Source organism: Scaptodrosophila lebanonensis, unplaced genomic scaffold, assembly GCF_003285725.1.
Source record: "Scaptodrosophila lebanonensis strain 11010-0011.00,11010-0021.00 unplaced genomic scaffold, SlebRS2 tig00000043-arrow-pilon, whole genome shotgun sequence".
NCBI classification, from domain to species: Eukaryota; Metazoa; Arthropoda; class Insecta; order Diptera; family Drosophilidae; genus Scaptodrosophila; species Scaptodrosophila lebanonensis.
Window position 1 is genome coordinate 10,619,197 of NW_022060545.1, and position 19,461 is coordinate 10,638,657.

General features: G+C 40.6%; 1 protein-coding gene across 2 annotated transcripts in view; it reads right to left on the bottom strand.

Annotated features, from left to right (window-relative positions):
* LOC115622130 (Down syndrome cell adhesion molecule-like protein Dscam2) overlaps positions 1-19,461 on the bottom strand; it is a 69,339-nt gene that overhangs the window by 5,589 nt on the left and 44,289 nt on the right. For both annotated transcript variants that reach the window (XM_030515984.1, XM_030515983.1), the window contains exons 15-24: positions 10,743-10,904; positions 9,180-9,324; positions 7,713-8,149; positions 7,457-7,610; positions 5,011-5,128; positions 4,367-4,529; positions 3,145-3,642; positions 1,769-1,915; positions 1,172-1,324; positions 75-169 (exon numbers count right to left, since the gene is read on the bottom strand). In XM_030515984.1, coding sequence (XP_030371844.1) covers positions 75-169; positions 1,172-1,324; positions 1,769-1,915; positions 3,145-3,642; positions 4,367-4,529; positions 5,011-5,128; positions 7,457-7,610; positions 7,713-8,149; positions 9,180-9,324; positions 10,743-10,904 — 2,072 coding nt within the window. The remainder of the gene's footprint in view (positions 1-74; positions 170-1,171; positions 1,325-1,768; positions 1,916-3,144; positions 3,643-4,366; positions 4,530-5,010; positions 5,129-7,456; positions 7,611-7,712; positions 8,150-9,179; positions 9,325-10,742; positions 10,905-19,461) is intronic.

Below are 19,461 nucleotides of genomic sequence, written 5' to 3' on the forward strand. Positions count from 1 at the left end.
GCAAATAGATTCAGAGGGTGCGTTAATTTCCGCCTTATTAGCGTCAGAATTGTGGGCGTGGCTGCGGTACTTACAATGTCACCGTTGGGCAAATCGGGCGGAAGCCAAGATATGATGATTTTCGTGCTCGACGCGGGTATAGCCTTAATTGCTTGCGGCGCCGACGGCACTGCACCAATGTGCCGAAAAATCAAATACCACGCGAAAGACAAAGCACATTGCAATGAGAAATGAAATGTAGGAATAAATACATATAAAGCGCAACAACAAATCTACACTATACACATGCATATATATACTTGCACAGTGATTCAATTTTATAGATATTTTTTTCTCAAAATAAAGATGTGTTTTTTCTTGGACTTATTGTTTTCCAGTTATAGTTTTTCATCAAGTTCAGAACCTGGCTATGGAAGGGAAATATAATTTATATAATATATAATATAATATATAATATAATATATAAAATTTAATATTTTTTCCAGGTATTAGCGGAACTATTTAACTATTTTCTACAATCGGAATCAACAATAATTCATTCTGCTTTTTATATTGTAGGACTGTATTTGTTAATCTACATCGATCGGCATTTAAGACGTACAGATTATATATATATATATATATATATATATATATAGAAGATATGTATATAGAAATATTCTATTACAAGTATTAATGATTTTATTTCGTCTTCTGTCTCTTTTACTGTGGAACAAAAAATGATAGATCGATCTAAAGTCATACCAAATGGTACAATTTGAGAACAATGTTTTGATTACGCCTTTAATTATTTGTTTGCGATGAGATCTCTATGGCGCTTGGCCTATTTCCTGCACAAAGATGTTTGTTTTCGATATTTAAGAATTGCTTGGTTCTCTAATTGCAACACTTTCGAAACCGTAAGCTTAATAACCAATTTTTCAGTCTATACATTATTTATTATTATTTATAGATTTTAATTTATGTTCGCCACTTAAAGTAAAACGATTACTTTTACTTTGAACCACTGTGCAAAGATAGAGGCAACGGCGATGATGACGTCGTCATCACCGTCTCCATCATCTGCAAGCCGTGCCCGCGCCTTGACTCGTTTGCGTTCATTGAACTGCCGCTGTTGCTGTTGTTGTTTTTTTGTGTTGTTGTTGGAGCTGCAGCTGCAGTTGCCACTTACCGTCCTCGTGGGTGCGGCAATAAAATGGTTTGGTTTTCATGCCGTCGCCTACTTTGGTGTAAGCCAAAACCCAGACCGTATAGTTTGTGTATTTGCGCAGATTCTCGATGGTGACGTATTGATTTGTTGACTTCACAACCTCCGGATCGGTTTCTGTATTGCGGGTATTAACACGAAACAAAAACTGTCAATGAAAGGCCGGGTGGGCAAATAAAAATAGACTCTCTCACAAGCATTCACACACACACACACACAACTCGGATACTCTCCGATTCAGAATGTGTAGCACGCTTTTGTGGGCCGCTAATTGGAAATATGACGATGCAGCTGCCTGGCTAATTAGGTGCAACCTCCTCGACTTGGGCCACGCCTTCTTTTTTAGCTTTTACCCTTTCCCATTGCCATTTGGCCACGCAAGGTGTTGAGCATTAATGGTGTGGCATAATTGCTACGAATTCCCAATGCCGCTGAAGTAATTTGCAAGGCAAACATTGAATCACACTCCCCTACACAAACATACACGTACATACTACACCTAAAGGCGTAACTGCTCGCAGACACATGCACACACACACACACACACACACAGACACTTACCGTAAAGCTCATCGACCGATATGTAAAACACTTTGTAGCCCTTGATTTTGCCATTCTGTCCGTCCACATCCGGTGGTGACCAGGTGATATAAATCGACGTTGAGCCCAGCACATCGCATTGCGGCGACTCTGGCGGTGATGAGGGGACTGCAGAGAACAGAGAGAGACAGAGAGAGAGAAAGAGTGAAATGTAGTGGAAGAGAGAGAAGTAAACGAAGGGAGAGAAGAGAGTGAGTGAGAAGACAGACAAAAAGATTGCCAAGTTTATTAAACGTTTTGCGAGTGCCGACAGCTGCCAAAGGTCTGTCCATCGCCAATTGCACATAGTCCTGGACCTGGACCAGACGACAAAGAGCATTTTTTTGGTCTAATCTCGATACTCCAATTGCTGATCCTTAGTTCAAATCAAAGGGCACGATGCTAACATATTTGAAAACTTTTTCAATTCCTACAAATCTTTTTGAACATACCTTTTGAAAAATTTCAAGATATTAATTGAATTACAATTTTCAAAATGACTCTTATTCTTAATTACAAATCTGAAGTTAGAGATTCAAAAATTGTGTTAAGCAACTTGGATTTTTTATCTGAGTTCTTCTATAGAGATTGAATTATTTACAAGTAGGTTACGTTTTCAAAATGACCGATTTGGTTATTTACAAATGATTGGATTTCAATTAATTGTTCCTCATATATGGATCGTAAATTGGTTAAAAAGTTCTCTGGAATACAGATAAGATATGCATATAGAGATATTTGTAGAACGTTCGTCAAAATGCAACAAGATAGATGTAGTTTTTTTTTTTTTTTAATTTATAGACTGTTGCTTGGAAAACTTCACAGATTGTAAAAAAATTAATATATGGAGTTCTTAGGGCTTTCTTTAGGTTGGAGTTTCAAACTCAAACCAACGAATCCAAAATTGGAAACGTCCATATATAGTCTGCTCTTACAACTGATCGGTCAGCATATCATTCCGAATTCAGTTGATGGAAAATTGGGCAATGGGAGTGCCATAGATTTTTTTTTTTATTGTGCTTGTATTTTATTTTTTGCTATATTCTTTATTTTATAACATACTAATCTAAAAAGAAATGTTTTTCGCACTTTGTATCTGAAAAGTCCTGAGATAGAGTTAGATACTCTTCATCCGGGAGATGGATATTATAACTGTTAACAAAATCTGCTTCACATCCCATAGTGTAGCTATCGAGCGAGACAGGGACGTGTCAGTTTTTGTGCACGGGCAATTAACAAATCCAATCAATGTGTGCCGGCACAGACATGTAAAGTCCTTCGCCCGCTTTCCTCGGCACCTCCAGCAGCACCACCAATGCCACTACCGCCCCCATTCCGTCCCCGTCCCCGTCACTCACCATCCTCCATTGTTTGCACTGCAATTTCCTTGCTGGGCGGTCCACTGCCCTGGCTCGTGTAGGCCTGGACAATCACATGGTATTGTGTGTACTTGTTGAGATTGGCCAGGACGGTTTCGCCACCGAAATGTGAGCGCACCTCAACGGTTTTGAAGCTAAACCCCTGTGTGGGATTCACTTCCTTGTCCTCGGGCGTTAGCGACATCTGATAGCCCACATAGTAGCCCAGCAAAATACCATTCCAATGGTCACGGTCCGGCGCATCCCATGTCACCGCGATTTCCGTTGAGCTCTTGGGCTCGGCTCGCACATTCAATGGCGGACCCGAGGGCACCTCCTCCAGTGTGGTCACCTGCACCACCTCGGAGAATTCGGAGGCGCCCAGCTTGTTCTCAGCCGACATGCGTATGTGATAGGCCTTGGCCGGACGCAGCTGCTGGATGTTGACCACTGTTTGGGCGCCAGTGATGTCAATGTGTTCGGCATTTTGCCAAATATCTGAGACATGCGAGAGATAGTTATCTGTTGATCAGTTTAGAGTAAGTGAAATTCTTGAGCATTATAATATGTTTGCAATTTAAAATAATGACATTTTTTTGACCTTATTACATAATTAAATGAACATATTTTGTATTTCTGCATCGCTTATAATGAACGTTTACTATACTTGTAGATCCCTGTCTAGCCTTTCACTAGGTTTTTGTCACTAATCGATCAGAATAGAGAATTAACTATCTATAGTATGTTGTGTTTTAAGCTGTGTATTTTAATGCTCTACGTCTTTTAAAGCTTGACTTCTGTATCTCATTGATTTTTCGCTTTAATAAAGAAATCAGAAATATTTCAAATAAAATAATGAAATAATATATGGGTTATTATTATTTTTTCGGCTTTATGTTCACTGCCAATTCTTGTTTAGCTTAGTTTTTTCCCCTCCATTTTGTTCAATTAAGTAGAAAAAGCTGAGCTGCCTGTACTCTTAACATTAAGATATTTTTATCTCACTTGTAAATCCATAATGTTTTAAGAAAAGTGAATAAATTGAAATTGAAAACTAATCCTGCTTATACTCAAGATCTGTTTATATTTTAAAATTGATCTGAAAACTAGGTTCCCAAATTTGTATTCCATAGGGGTAGTACAAAAATATGCCAGTATTAAAACATTTGAATGATGTTGTACATTCAGATATGAACTTAATTGGATTTGCGTTAGGACTCACCTGTGATTTGCTTATAGAATATGTGATATGTCTCGATGGGGCTGTTGCCAGCAAAGGGTTGGCTCCAGGTTAGTTGCAGGCTGCGCGACTGTTGCGAGTTGATGCGCAAGTTTTTGGGCTGTTCGGGCACCTCCTGCACAATTAGCTGTATGGACATTTCGTCCTGCACAAAATTGAAAGTGTTTAGTAAGCAAATGGGTTAGACAAACAGCTGGCGAGTGCACATTTTTGAACACACACACACACACACGCACACACACTTCTGAGCCTTGGCATGAATGGCTGCAACTGTGCATTAAGACTTCATTTGCAGAACCGGACGGTGCAGTAGTTACTGTTTTTATTGAAATTTCGGGCGTAGGGTAAAACTTACGCCAGTTACAGCTGCTGCTGGCTCATTCAAATTGCCATAAATTAGGGTTAACAACAGTTGCCAGCTGGACGGGACGGGACAGGACAGGCCAGGCTATGGTGTGGGTGTGGGTGTGAATTGGTGGTCAGTAAAACTTTCCGCCAAGTCATTCACAAGTGCGTGTGAATGCGGTTATTTGTGTGTGTGTGTATTTGTGTATGTGTGTGCGTGTGTGAATGTGCAAATAAGCTGGCAATGCATAAAATTGTCACACAAGTCCTTACACACTCACCTGTCCGAATGCATTGCTGGCCTGGCAGATATAAATGCCCGTATCCTGGCGATATGTGTGCGAAATTCCCAATTCGGAGACCATGCCGTCGTCGAGTACTTGATCTCTTATTGTGTAGCTACACACATACGAGTGTGTATGTGTTAGTGTGTGATTTATATGCAAGTAAATGCATTAAAGACACGCACACGTACAGATGCAAACATTCGTATGTAGATGGGCAGGATACGCGTGTACGTGTTTGCGAAACGTGAGCGATGCATTCCAATTTTATAACAATGTTTTTCACGATGTTGTTGTTGTTGGTGTTGTCGTTGTTGACAAAGACGAAGACGTACGAGGCACAAACATACACACATCGTTGCACACGTTGCCATTTTAAAGTTGTTGTTGGTTTTGTTGTTGTTTTCGTGTGCGTGTGCAAATGACATAAATAAATAATATGCATGTGTGTGTGAGAGCATTGAGTTTATTTTGGGCAGCAGCGCACATGAGATAGTCAGAGTGAGAGACACAGAGAGAGAGAGAGAAAGAGAGGGGGAAAGTAACCGAAAATACACTTATATTAAAATATATTACATACTCATATAAACGATATACTCGCACATATACTATATATACACGTATGTATAAGTGGAAATATGTTCCTGGCACTCTATTTGCCCGATACCAGTAGAGCAAACTTTTGGTCACAGCCTGCTCTCAAAATCTACGTCTCTGACTAAATTGAATAAAAATATCACATATTTGGCAAGCGAGTGAAAAGGTAACACACAAAATATATATGTATATACATACATACATGCATTGTATATACATACATATGTACTTGCACTCTTGGTTGAATATTGCAAGCATTTTTTGCGACATTATTGGAACAGAGATTGCAATTTTAAAATTCTATGAGGAAAGTCCTAAAAAGGACTCATTTTAAATGCACATGCTGTTGAGCTGCACTGCAAGAAATTAGTAGAAAGTTCAAGTAACCCGAACCCGAAACATGTATGCCCTGAATCCACAATTTCCCCCACTTTACCCATTTATTTAATAAAAACTGTGCTGCAAACTTTAAGTTGCGCAAAACTCTTACAACCCAAATTACTTTAAGATCTCGTCATAAACAGAAAAGATTATATCCAATAGAACTATTACATTATAGAGAAAGTGTTGGAAATTTTTTTAAGAAATAAAAAACTTCAATGCTGCTTGCTCAGTCAGTCAATTTAGTAAGTCGGGTTTTTATTAAATTAGTGGCGATGGCACTACTACATGGTATGACACTTGCTATATATACTATACATATATATGTATTTGTCACTTTGAGTTATGTAATGCGACAATCGAATGGTTTCATACCTCATACGTCTTTAGAAGGAATGGTTTCTATACTTAAGTTTTGCTGACTTCCCCCATTTAAATAGGAACTGAAGTATGTGGCATTTATTCTCTTGGCTCGAAATTGAAATTCTAAGTTTTCAACCATTTGTTTTAGATTGTTTTTGTTTCAAGCTGCTTTTTATTCTTGTCCAGTCTGCCTTTTTACAATTTTAAAGCCTAACGAACCTTAGGACATCTCGATATTTCTCTCATTTTCTTATTAATATAAAAAAATATTATAACAATATATTCTATATACTTGTAAGTATATCTTAGCAAAAACATTATTTATAGTATAAACAATTCTTATTATTATAAGCAACGAAATTGAAATAAGTGTGCACCAGTCGTGTACAAATATTTTATTAGGAATTCCACCGATTCTAATCCATTCTTAATAAAATTGCGTTACTAAATACTAACAGTAAATTGCATTAAAAAATAATTATTTGTCTTCTGTCAATTTATATTATATGGCCCAGAGACATTTGTGCTCATCAATATCGTTAGCAATAATAGTTAGAATCAAAAATCACATTCCTAATTGCTTTTAGTTGCAAAAGAAAATATCAAAGCATCACAAAATTTGAAGCATAACTAACAGACCACATGTTTGCAAAATTTTGAGCTAGTACAAAGTACTTTCGTGTATAAATTCTAGATACAAATTGCGTTTGTTAGTCAGCCAAACAGACGCCTGGGAGCCCCCAGTTATGTGCACAGGTGGGTGGCCAAATTGTCAGTCAGGCACAGTCAGATATCAGCCCGGTTCTTATGCTATTTGCACAACTCTTTTAATTAAAAGCAAATTCTGCATGCAATCGACTTGAATTGATTTCGCAATATATAGAGAAACGAGCCACCTAGCCACCCAATCGACCAACCACCCAGCACACTGACAGACGAATGGAAGTGTGGGTGGAGACAGCCAGACAATCAGTCTGAGTCGCGGACTGAAGGACAGTACTAGACAGGTAACAGGTAACACATGAGACCCAAACAGCACCCCAACGCATACATATATAGTATACATATATACCTATTCATATATACACCTGCGAACACTTACCGTGAATCCAATGACTCGTCAAGATATTGTTGAGTTGCCTGAATTTTCCATTTAAAGTCGATTGGATTGTCGCCCTGCACGTTACACTGCACATGCACCTGCTTGCCCTTGGCCACCGATATTTGTTTCGATTTCGTTTGGAAGTGGGCGGGCACTATCAGATAAATAGGCAGAGGCAGTGGAAAGGACAAAAGGAGGAAGAGAATGAGCATCACATATCGACATATTTGTGACGCTGGCAGCTTTAATTACGCACCATTAACCTTGAGAAAGATAACTTTGCTAACTCCCGAGCCGATGCTATTCTTTGCCTCGCACAGGAAGTGTCCTTGCGACTCCTTGCTGATTTTCTTGAAGTAAATGGTGCCGTTGGGAAAGAGCTGTATGGTCGGCTCATACAGAAAGTCCTTGTACTCGCCCGGCGTTGGTCCAATGGCCTTCTTCCAGGTTATCGTTGGCTTGGGATAGCCCGAAGATTGGCAATGCAGCAACACATCCTGCCCCGCCTGGGCACTTGAATCCTTCGGCTCTAAGATCCACTTGGGTGGCACATTCACTGTCAATGGCACCGTGAAGCGTTCCGTGCCCGCCACATTGCTGGCAATGCATGTATAATTGCCGGAATGATCGGAGGTAATGTGCTCAATCACCAGACTTGCCGAATATTCATCCAGGCGGCGGAAAACTTCATTACTGTTGAGGTACAGTAGAGAAAATCAGAGAACACACAGGCTTAAGTTGTTGATTTTTAAGTAATAAACGAATTCTGTTAATTAATGGATGATTAACATTATAATTAATGGTTTAATATTGCCAAATAAATATTTATAGTTTTCAGAACAAACTATTCCCTGATTTTTTTCATTCTTGAATTTGATTCTCATTTCCAAATGTTCTCAGAAAAACAATCCCTAACAATTTTTGATATTATAACTTAAAGAAAAATATATATTTAGATTTTAGGTAATGATATTGAGAAACCTTTTTGAAAAGTTGGGTACACCACAAGTTACTAATTCGAAGAGGCTATATAGTTTGGTGTTGAAAATTGTTCAGAAAATTATTATTATTCAATTGAAAGAAAAACTTTTCCATATTTTTGGAGAACTTTTATCTGAGTTCAGTTAATTATATTTAAAGATTCCATCCTACCTCACATAATGTATTAGCACTTTTTACAGAATCTAAGAATGTCTTTCTCTCTTTTTGTTCTTAATTTGTCTATTCGATATATGTGCCTTGCCGTTTTCCCACGGTTTTTCAAAAGATTTTTGAGGTTTTGGAAGCTCATTAAACTTTTATAGATATATGGTAACGATAATTTGTTTCAGCTTTGTTTTTCAATGTATTTATAGTTGTTAACTCTATTTTCTATATATTTTGGTTACTTTTGAAAACATTTTAATAGAACTCGTTTCCATTTAAAGATTTCGTATAACTTTTTGAGATTTTTTAATAAATACATATGACAGGAAAAATATATAACTTTTCATTTAATAGACATTGTGACATTGTTTCTTATGTTTGTCAAAATCAAGACTTGTACAAAAAGTCCATTATAATTTTAACTGTTTACCGATCTCTTTTACGAGATTTAAGTTTGCTGGCATATTTCAAAAGAGGAGATAGTGTTACCCATTTGGATAAGTTCTTTAACAACGTTTTATTTATTTAAAGTATTACGAAGTATAATGTATAATGACGTATAAGTAGGATTACTTACCCAGTGCCAATCAGCGGCTTATTGTTGCGCTCCCAACGAAAGCTGACGGGTAAATCGCCTTCAAGTATTTGGCAGGATATGGCGGCGCGCATTCCTTCGCGCAGCATGTTCGTCATGGCCTGTATGGGCATAATTTTGGGCGGCACTGTAAGTGTGGATGGGTAGGCAATTGAAATAAGCATTAAAACTGTCGTGATAATGTTTTTTGCTGTCGTTTTTTGTCATATTTTTATTTTCGCTTTTTTTTTTGTCTACTATTATTGTTTTTGCCTGCATCTGGTCGTGTTGCAAAACTCATTACAATTGCCAGTTGGCTTAAATACAAAAGCCACTGAGTCTGATAAGCACGGCGAGGTGAATGGGTGGGTGGGGCGGCTCAGCAGCCACATCAATGCGGCTTAGCAACAGCTGCGCCAGTTTCGTGCGACAGAGCGAACGAGCTCTGATAACACAGGCAGTGCAAATTATTATAAAGAGCGAGAGATGCAGATAGGCAGACGACAGGCGAGTCGGCCAGAGCAGAGCAAAGCAGTGCAGAGCAGTGCAGAGGACCGGAGAGGAGAGGAGAGATTACTGAGCGGGCAGACCGTTAGACAGCCTCGCTGTTTTACTTGCACAAAAGTCAATGACTTCATTGTGTGCATGGCACGGCAGGGCGTGGAGGGGGGGGAGGAGGAGTAGGGAAAGGATTGGTTTACTGCATGTGCATTAAAAGTAGTCGCAGATGCCGTTGCATAGTTTTCTGGCCCGTCTAATTGGAATAGTTTCATTGTAGCAGCAGCTGACTATGTCTGTGTGCGTGTGTGTGTGTGTGTGTGTTTGAGAGCGAGAGTATCAGTGTGTGTTTATTTGGGTGTACGAGTATGCGTGTGTGGCTGGCATTCTTGCATCTGAATGAGCATATTTTTGTAGCAAGGCTTTAAATAATATGCATTTTAGGCTTCACTGAGGCTTAGACAGATTATTTCGTTTATATTTTATGTGGCGGTTAAAAATTAGACATAGTAAGACTTTACAACTTAAAACTTTAAAATTATTGCGTGTTCAAGCTTTAAACACGAAGTTCCTGAAGCTTATCAAGAATCTGAATTTTCTTTTCATAGACTAATACTAATATTCCTTACAATCAGAAACATATATATTTTTAAACTTTTTGGGAATTTTAGTTAACATGTGGATTCCATATGGTATTGATTTCGGCTTATTGTTTTTTAAAACCAAATTTGAAAACTTAGTAATTGTTAATAATATTGGGATGCTTTTTAATATGCATAAAACAAAAATTTCAACTTTTGTAGACTTTGTGGATAACAAAGCTAGAATGGTATAAAAACGACTAACTCTAATAGAAAAAATATGAAAAGGGCATGGTTTCATCAGAGCTAATACTTTTTACTGAACTGCTTTAAGAATGCATTATCATGTCTTATCAGAATTTGTCTCAACAATATTTTCCAATACAATTGATTCTCATAATTGAGACATAAAATCGTCTTAAGTGATGCATATGCAGCTAATATTGTCTTCGGCAATATTACGCATACGCCTTGTTGTCTCACTTACCGAGCACTTGTATCTCAACGTTGCGCCTCGAGGTCTGTTTCTGCTTATTCTGGGCCATGCACGTGTACGTGCCCGCATCCTCCAGACGCTGCAGCTGCTCGATAATTAGGGTGCCATTGTTATAGGCGCGCTGGCGTCGATTTATGGGCAACGTTTGGCCGTCTTTTTATGGCATCGTTGTTGTTGTTGTTGTTATTATTGTTGGCATTGCATGAAACGTAAGCAAAAGTTATGGCAATTAATTTGGGGTCGAGTCTAAAAACCAAATTTATGATTCTTGGTCTGCTTTTTACTTTCAACTTTCTCCCCCCCCCCCCCCCCCCCCCCCCCCCCCCCCTCTATTGCGCATCTGCTCACACAATAGGCAGTCAAACGCACACACAGTCATAAAAGCCATTTTGACAAATAAAGGCTTGGCCAGAGGGAAAGAGTTATGTTGGGCATTAAATTTATTTCAATAGCCACACATTTTAAAATGAGAAATTAAAAAATAGAAATAAAGAGATGTATAGCCGGCAGTCACATTTGATATTAATTTCTGTTTTTAATAATTTTTACCGCAACTCTCTGATATAAGCTCCTGTGTTTTTGTGTTGCATAAAAAACATAACATTTTTAATAACAAACATGACAGATAAATAAAAAAACAAATAAACAACAACAACGCAATAACGTAAACGCCAAAAAAGGCCAAGAAAAATGTTCAAAATGACAGCACATGCTCGTAAATTAATGTTAAAAAAATATGTGTTTTAAAAAGCGCAGTTTCGTGCATACGGGTCGTATGAGCAACAATATTACATTACGCAAACAGTTGGAGGCAGTCTCGTTAAAGTCATTTCCCATTTTAAAAACAAAAACAACAAGGATAATGAAACTTTGTTAAGGCACAATAGATATACGTATGAAAAATATAAGGTACCAATTAATATGTAAAGTATCAAGCAATACTTTAAAAATATTCGGAAATTGTTTAAGCTTCATAATAAAATATATAACACATTATTTAGGAAAATATTATATCAATACCCATTGTAGGCCAATACCTTATCGCTGCAGTGGCCATTAAAACTCAAAATTATTGAAAATGATTATTTTAGAAATGAAGTAGATTGCAGAGTTCAGGGACGGTTGAGTTCATGAATCTACAAAAATTCCATTCATCTCATACATGCTGGAAGATTTTGCAATCTATTTGAACCGGCAACTGCCATTTATCGTAGCCCTGGCAGCACTGGTCGACGAGTGATGCCCAACCTTGCTAATAATCGAGATACCTTGTCGATTCCTTTTTTTGGCTCGATAAAACAAAAAGAGTGAGTTGAGAAGCCGAAGCGAACGGACGTGTGGTGTGTGCGCGGAAGGAGTACGAGTTGAGAAGCCGAAGCGAACGGACGTGTGGTGTGTGCGCGGAAAGAGAGCGAGTTGAGAAGCCGAAGCGAGCGGACGTGTGGTGTGTGCGCGGAACAATAGCGAGTTAGAAGTGTGTGAGCGAAGCGAAAAGAGAGACTTTATATATGTGCCGGAACATTTTAGACATAGAAAATTCGGTGTATTACATTGTAGGTTAAGCTTGAAATTACAATAAAAGAAATAACGTTACACCCCTGAGCAGTTAAAGTCAGTATGCTCATCATTGCCGTTACAAACGAGTAGCGACACAACATTTTATGGTGGCCCATGAGGGGATCCGTTATTTCACAATGTCAAGCTTGCTGGTGTAATACATACAGACGTGCGGCAATCCCCAGTCTGAACACATATATAAAGGAGACGTGCGGCAATCCCCAGTCTCAGAATACATACAGACGTGCGGCAATCCCCAGTCTGAACACACAATCCCCAGTCTGAACACACAAATAGAGGAGACGTGCGGCAATCCCCAGTCTCAGAATACATACAGACGTGCGGCAATCCCCAGTCTGAACACACAAATAGAGGAGACGTGCGGCAATCCCCAGTCTCAGAATACACACAGACGTGCGGCAATCCCCAGTCTGAAAACACACATCTAGGAGGCGTGCGGCAATCCCCAGTCTCAGAATACACACAGACGTGCGGCAATCCCCAGTCTGAAAACACACATCTAGGAGGCGTGCGGCAATCCCCAGTCTCAGAATACATACAGACGTGCGGCAATCCCCAGTCTGAAAACACACATCTAGGAGGCGTGCGGCAATCCCCAGTCTCAACACAGTACATACACATAGAGGAGACGTGCGGCAATCCCCAGTCTCAACAGTACACATAGAGGAGGCGTGCGGCAATCCCCAGTCTCAACAGTACACATAGAGGAGGCGTGCGGCAATCCCCAGTCTCAATAAATACACTTAAGGACGTGCGGCAATCCCCAGTCTTAAGTTTGTTTTTTTTGTTTTGGAAGTTCTCAACCCGCAAACTTCACTCAAAAATACAGTCACTATCGAACTGATTTGCTGTGGTGTACATCTACATACAGACATTTCTAGAAAGGGTAACGGCCAACCACTCTCGGCGTTGCCAAGGTGTACACATCCAAGTGACGACGCATCAGTCTTCGGCGTCACTTATACATACATGCAACGATCACGCCACTCTCAGCATACACATCGAAAGTAACGGTACAACATTGCGTTACTCACATATACGACGACACACAAGCGTCTGAGTTTTCGCTACAGACATAGCAACAAGAAGTAACGGCAAATCATCGGCGCCGAACAGACACACGAATTTGGCTAGATAGCGACAGCGCCTCAACGACGACACACAGGCGTCTCATAGCAGCGAAAATAGCGGCGAAACATCGGCGCCGAACATACACACGAATTTGGCTGGACAGCGACAGCGCGTCAGCGACGACACACAAACGAAACATCGGCGTCACACACATACATCTCAACGATTCGCACAATTGAAGGCAAGAAGAAACAACACGCTACAATACGCTACAAGGCTACATACATACATACGGGAAAGGGGGTGAGTGTTTGTTTTTTGTTCTTGCTTGTGTTGCGATCAATAGTTTCTGTTTATTCGATTTAACAATCATGGCTCAACAACAGGCAAACGTTGGATGCCATTTTGATCATTCTTACGCAATCCAAATAGATATAGGTGAACAGGTACGCTGTTTATACAACAACTTTAAAAGGGAAAATTCACAGTCAAAATCTAGAACATTCTATACACACTTTCTTAAAAGGTTAGATGAATATGCCGCCGAGTTCAAACAAGTACATCGGGATCTCCTAATCTCCCAATGCCCACGTGATCATCAATATTTCACGCAACGTATTGCTGAAACCTTTGATGAGTACCATACAAACATATACTGCGTAATTTTAGAGGCTTATGAACAAACATTCCCTCCAATAGTAGAAATGGCAAATGAACTTTCTAACAATCAAACGTCGATCAAGCAAGCATCGCCTTCGTCTAGCGTACAGTTGCCCAAGTTGCCTGTACCCACCTTTTCTGGCAAATTTGTAGAGTGGCCAGCTTTTTACGATTCATTTGCACAACTCATACATGACAATGACGCACTATCAGGCGTTCAGAAGTTCCATTTCCTTAAGCAAGCCTTGCCAACAGGTTGCGACAGCGATATTCATCAAATGGACTTAACCGATACCAACTACGAAACAGCTTGGTCTTTGATTGTTAAACGATACAACAATCCACGTCTGCAGTTCATGCATCAGATGAACACATTTTTTGGTTTGCCTTCTCTAGCTAAGGAACATTCGGCCGATCTCAAGAGGATGCTCAATGTTACAAACGTATGCATTAACGAATTAAAACGTCTCAAAATCGACATGAAGTCTTGCGATCATTGGATGGTACATCAACTTGTAACTAAACTTCCGTCGACAACTCTACAAGCATGGGAGCACTTTCTTGGTAGCTCGTCTAACGTTCCTACATTTAGTACGTTGGAGCAATTTCTTAATAATCGCCTCATTAGCCTCGATATTATTGAGAATCGATCCAGCAGCCAACAACATCGTGAAGCGGCTCAAACAACTCAGCAGCGTACATCCAGCAACTATTCAGGTAATAGATTTCAGAAACGAAATAGTTTTCACACAACCACAAACAGCATGGCTTCACATCGGTGTGTGAATTGCAACGACAGCTCACATGTATTGCGTCGTTGTCCTGACTTTCTCGCACAAGATTGTTTTACTCGCAAATCTATTGCTGAACGCAACAAGGTATGTTTCAATTGTCTTGATTCCGCACATACAGCATCGAAATGTGGCAGCAAACGGAACTGTCAACAATGTGGACAACGACATCATACGCTCTTGCATTTTCCAACGAACAAACCAGACTACATAGCAGCTACGCAAAAGCAACAAATGATTACTTCAGATCAGGCAGTGGTCACAAATACAACGCAACTCATATCAGCAGTGACCAAACCTTCATCTCAGCTAGTTCGCACTGTACTTTTGGCAACGGCTTTGGTCAGAATACATAATGACGAAACTGGCCAGTCATCTATTGCCAGAGCGCTAATAGATAACGGATCTGAAGGAACTCTCATCACGGAACATGTGGTTCAATCGCTTGGCTTGAAACGTCATCCAATTTTGGCAGAGATTAACGGAGTCGGTGACAACTCGAAGAATAAATGTAAATGGACAACCCAGCTCAAACTTAGCTCGTGCACCGACCAACAGTTTAGCACGTACATCGACACAGCATATGTCTTACCATCGCTTACATCTCAGCTGCCGAAACAAGACATTCCAATACAGAAATGGCGTCACATCCAAGGATTACAACTTGCAGATCCACAATACTTTAAATCAAATAGAATCGACATAATCATTGGAGTTGACCTAATACCACATCTCATACTTTCAGACATCAAAAGAGGCAGTCCAGACCAACCAATCGCTCAAAACTCGCAGCTCGGCTGGATTCTGTTCGGACAAATCAACACACGGTCAACGCACACTATCACTATTCAGTGTCATCAAACAAATTTGGATGTCTTGGTTCAAAAGTATTTTGAACAAGACAGAATGGATACGGTACGACGTCTTACTGCAGAAGAACAATGTTGTGAGGACCATTTTCAGCAAACACACATACGTCAACCCAACGGCAAGTACATGGTACGTTTGCCGCTCAAAACACTGTTTGACCCTCAGCAGGTACTTGGCAAATCCCGTCAAATCGCTTTGAATCGGTTCCAATTGTTGGAACGCAAACTTCGTCGCCAACCTGACTTACAAGAACGATATGATGAAGTCATGCAGGATTACTTTCAATTGGGTCAAATAACTGCGGCCACAACTACCGAAACAGAACACATTACCCGTGATGCTCATAACAACATAGCATATACCTCATGTACTTTGCCTCATCATGCGGTAATCAAAGAAGATAGTCTCACTACCAAATTGCGAGTAGTGTACGATGCATCATGTAAGACAAGTAATGGAAAATCACTCAACGACATTCTTTGTATTGGACCAGCTTTACAAAACGATCTAGCAGGAGTTATTCTCAATTGGCGTCAACATCGTTATGTATTCGCTGCAGATATTCAACGTATGTATCGTTGCATCGACATGCATCCAGACGACATAAATTATCAACGCATATTCTGGTTCGACAAACATAACAAAATAGCAGAATATTGTCTTACAACTGTAACATTCGGAACTGTATCTGCCCCGTACACAGCTATACGAGTAATGCATCAGCTTGCAGACGACGAACGTGATCGTTATCCTCTTGCTGCACGCGTTCTCAAACATGAGGTTTATGTGGATGACATACAAACTGGAGATTCTACTATTGCTGGAGTCCTTGCCATTCGTGATCAACTTGTTGCCATCTTACGCTCAGCCGGTATGGAACTTCGTAAATGGTCGTCAAACTCGACAGCGCTGCTGACTGGCATCCCTTCAGCAGACCATTCAAATGCACACATTCTTGAGTTTGATAACAAAGACTCAATCAAAACATTAGGTCTTTACTGGCATCCCAACAAAGATTATTATGGCTTCAAAGTGAAGTTCACGTTGAATCAAACATGTACTAAACGTTCCATTCTTTCCACCATAGCGCGTCTGTATGATCCTTTGGGCTTTATCGCACCTGTCATCACATCTGCTAAAGTTATCATGAAGAATGTTTGGAACACAAAAATTCAACGCGATGATGGCAATTTGACTCCATTAGATTGGGATGACGACGTACCACATGCACTTCAAGAGCGCTGGCAAAACTATATCGCCAGCCTACCCAATGTCGAAAATATCCGAGTGCCACGATGGTTGGGAACCGATTCATCGCAGATCATTTCACTACAGTTACATATATTTTGCGACGGATCATCGTTGGCCTACGCTGCTTGTGCATACCTTCGCGTGGAAAACAAAGACGGATCAGTGATTTCGCATTTGCTGACAGCTCGTAGCCGCGTCTCACCTACTAAGCCTTGGACAATCCCTAGAATCGAACTATCTGGAGCAGTTTTGGCAACGAATCTCGCAAAATGGAGTGGTACATATTTGCGTACAAGCGAGCCCATTCCCACATTCTACTGGTCGGATGCCACAATCGTACTATACTGGATTAACGGTGACCCTGCCCGTTGGAAAACCTTTGTGGCCAATCGAGTCGTGCAGATTTTGGAATTCAGCACACCTGCACAATGGCGGCATGTTCCCACACTCGACAATCCCGCAGATTGTGCTACTCGCGGTCTTACACCTGATGAACTATATGACCATCATCTGTGGTGGAACGGCCCTCCCTGGTTAACTCAATCACCAGAACAATGGCCAACCAATTGCATTGTCTCACCAATGATGGACTGGGATTTGGAAGAGAAACCGGCGATACTACAGGCCAACCACGTTGTTAAAGAAGAGGCGTTTATTGCAAGGTTTTCATCATATAATCGATTGTTATACGTTATGGCATATATAAAACGTTTCTTAAACAATGCTAAATCCAAATCCATAAATCGTCTCATAGGTCCGGTATCAGTAACTGAATTGCAAGCTGCGTTGGTCCACATAGTGCGTATGGTGCAAAACGATGCCTTCAAATTGGAAATTGGCGCTCTCAAGGCTCATAAAACATTGCCGAAGTCAAACAACCTGAGCCAACTATCGCCAATTGTGGATGAGGAAGAAGTTTTGAGAGTTCGTGGCAGACTTCGAAATGCGTTACATTTGTCAACAAGTCAGCAGCAGCCCATCATATTGCCAGCGTCCCACCATTTTACTGACCTGGTCATACAAAACAGTCATACAAGCACCTTGCATGGTGGTACGCAACTGACTCTGTCTCACCTCCGACACACATTTTGGATAATTGGCGGAAGGCAAGCCGTTAAACGTATACTACGGCGCTGCATCCAATGTTTTCGTCATCGTCCAAAACCGAGCACGCAATTAATGGCGGATTTACCCTTGCATCGAGTCAATCCTCCCAAACGGCCATTTCTTGCAACTGGAGTTGATTTTACAGGGGCCTTTGAAATTAAATCTTCACGATATCGAGGTCACACAACCTACAAGGCCTATATTGCAATTTTTATATGCCTTGCAACAAAAGCCATTCATCTTGAGGCGGTGACTGGCTTATCTACAGAACAGTTCCTTTGGGCTCTACAGCGCTTCATTGGTCGTCGAGGACTTTGCGAACACATGTACAGCGATTGCGGAACTAATTTTGTTGGTGCGGATAAAGTGTTGAAAACTTGGCACAGCAAATTTAAACAGGAAATAGCAGACAGCATCGTTCCTGAGCTTGCCAAGCGTAACATACAATGGCATTTTAATCCTCCACACAGTCCCAATTTCGGCGGAATATGGGAGGCTAACGTCAAATCGGTTAAAACTCATCTTCACCGATCATTCAGCGGAATTCGTATGACGTACGAGCAATTGTCAACAGTTTTAACCCAGATAGAAGCTTGCCTTAACTCTCGCCCACTGTGCCCTTTGACAGCAGAGCCCGAAGAATGTATTGCTCTAACCCCAGCCCATTTTCTCATTGGAGATTCCATGTTGGCACCAGCAGTTCCTCAAGTCTTCAAATCCTCCACCGCTAAGGACTTCCTTGAGGGACAACGAATTCTTCGACAGTTTTGGAAATATTGGAGCAACGATTGGCTGTCTCATCTACAAGCTCGTCCCAAATGGCGTCATGAAACAGCCAATTTAAAAATAGGTGACATGGTCATCATAAAGGACGATCGACTTCCACCGAACGAATGGAAACTTGGCCGTGTCATCGAACTTCATCCAGGAGCAGATCAACTTGTTAGAGTGGCAACGGTTAAAACGACTTCTGGAATTTATAAACGAAGTCTTTCTAAAATATGCCGTTTGCCTTTGCCATCTTGTTCCTCCCAAGATGACACAACACAGAACTAACCACTATGATCGCTTCCTTGCATGCCATAACAGACACTTGCTTTCTTTTCTTTGTAGCAGGTTTCCGGTTCTTTGGTTTGAATGCTAGTTCCAGCATTGGGGGCGGCATGGAAGATTTTGCAATCTATTTGAACCGGCAACTGCCATTTATCGTAGCCCTGGCAGCACTGGTCGACGAGTGATGCCCAACCTTGCTAATAATCGAGATACCTTGTCGATTCCTTTTTTTTGGCTCGATAAAACAAAAAGAGTGAGTTGAGAAGCCGAAGCGAACGGACGTGTGGTGTGTGCGCGGAAGGAGTACGAGTTGAGAAGCCGAAGCGAAC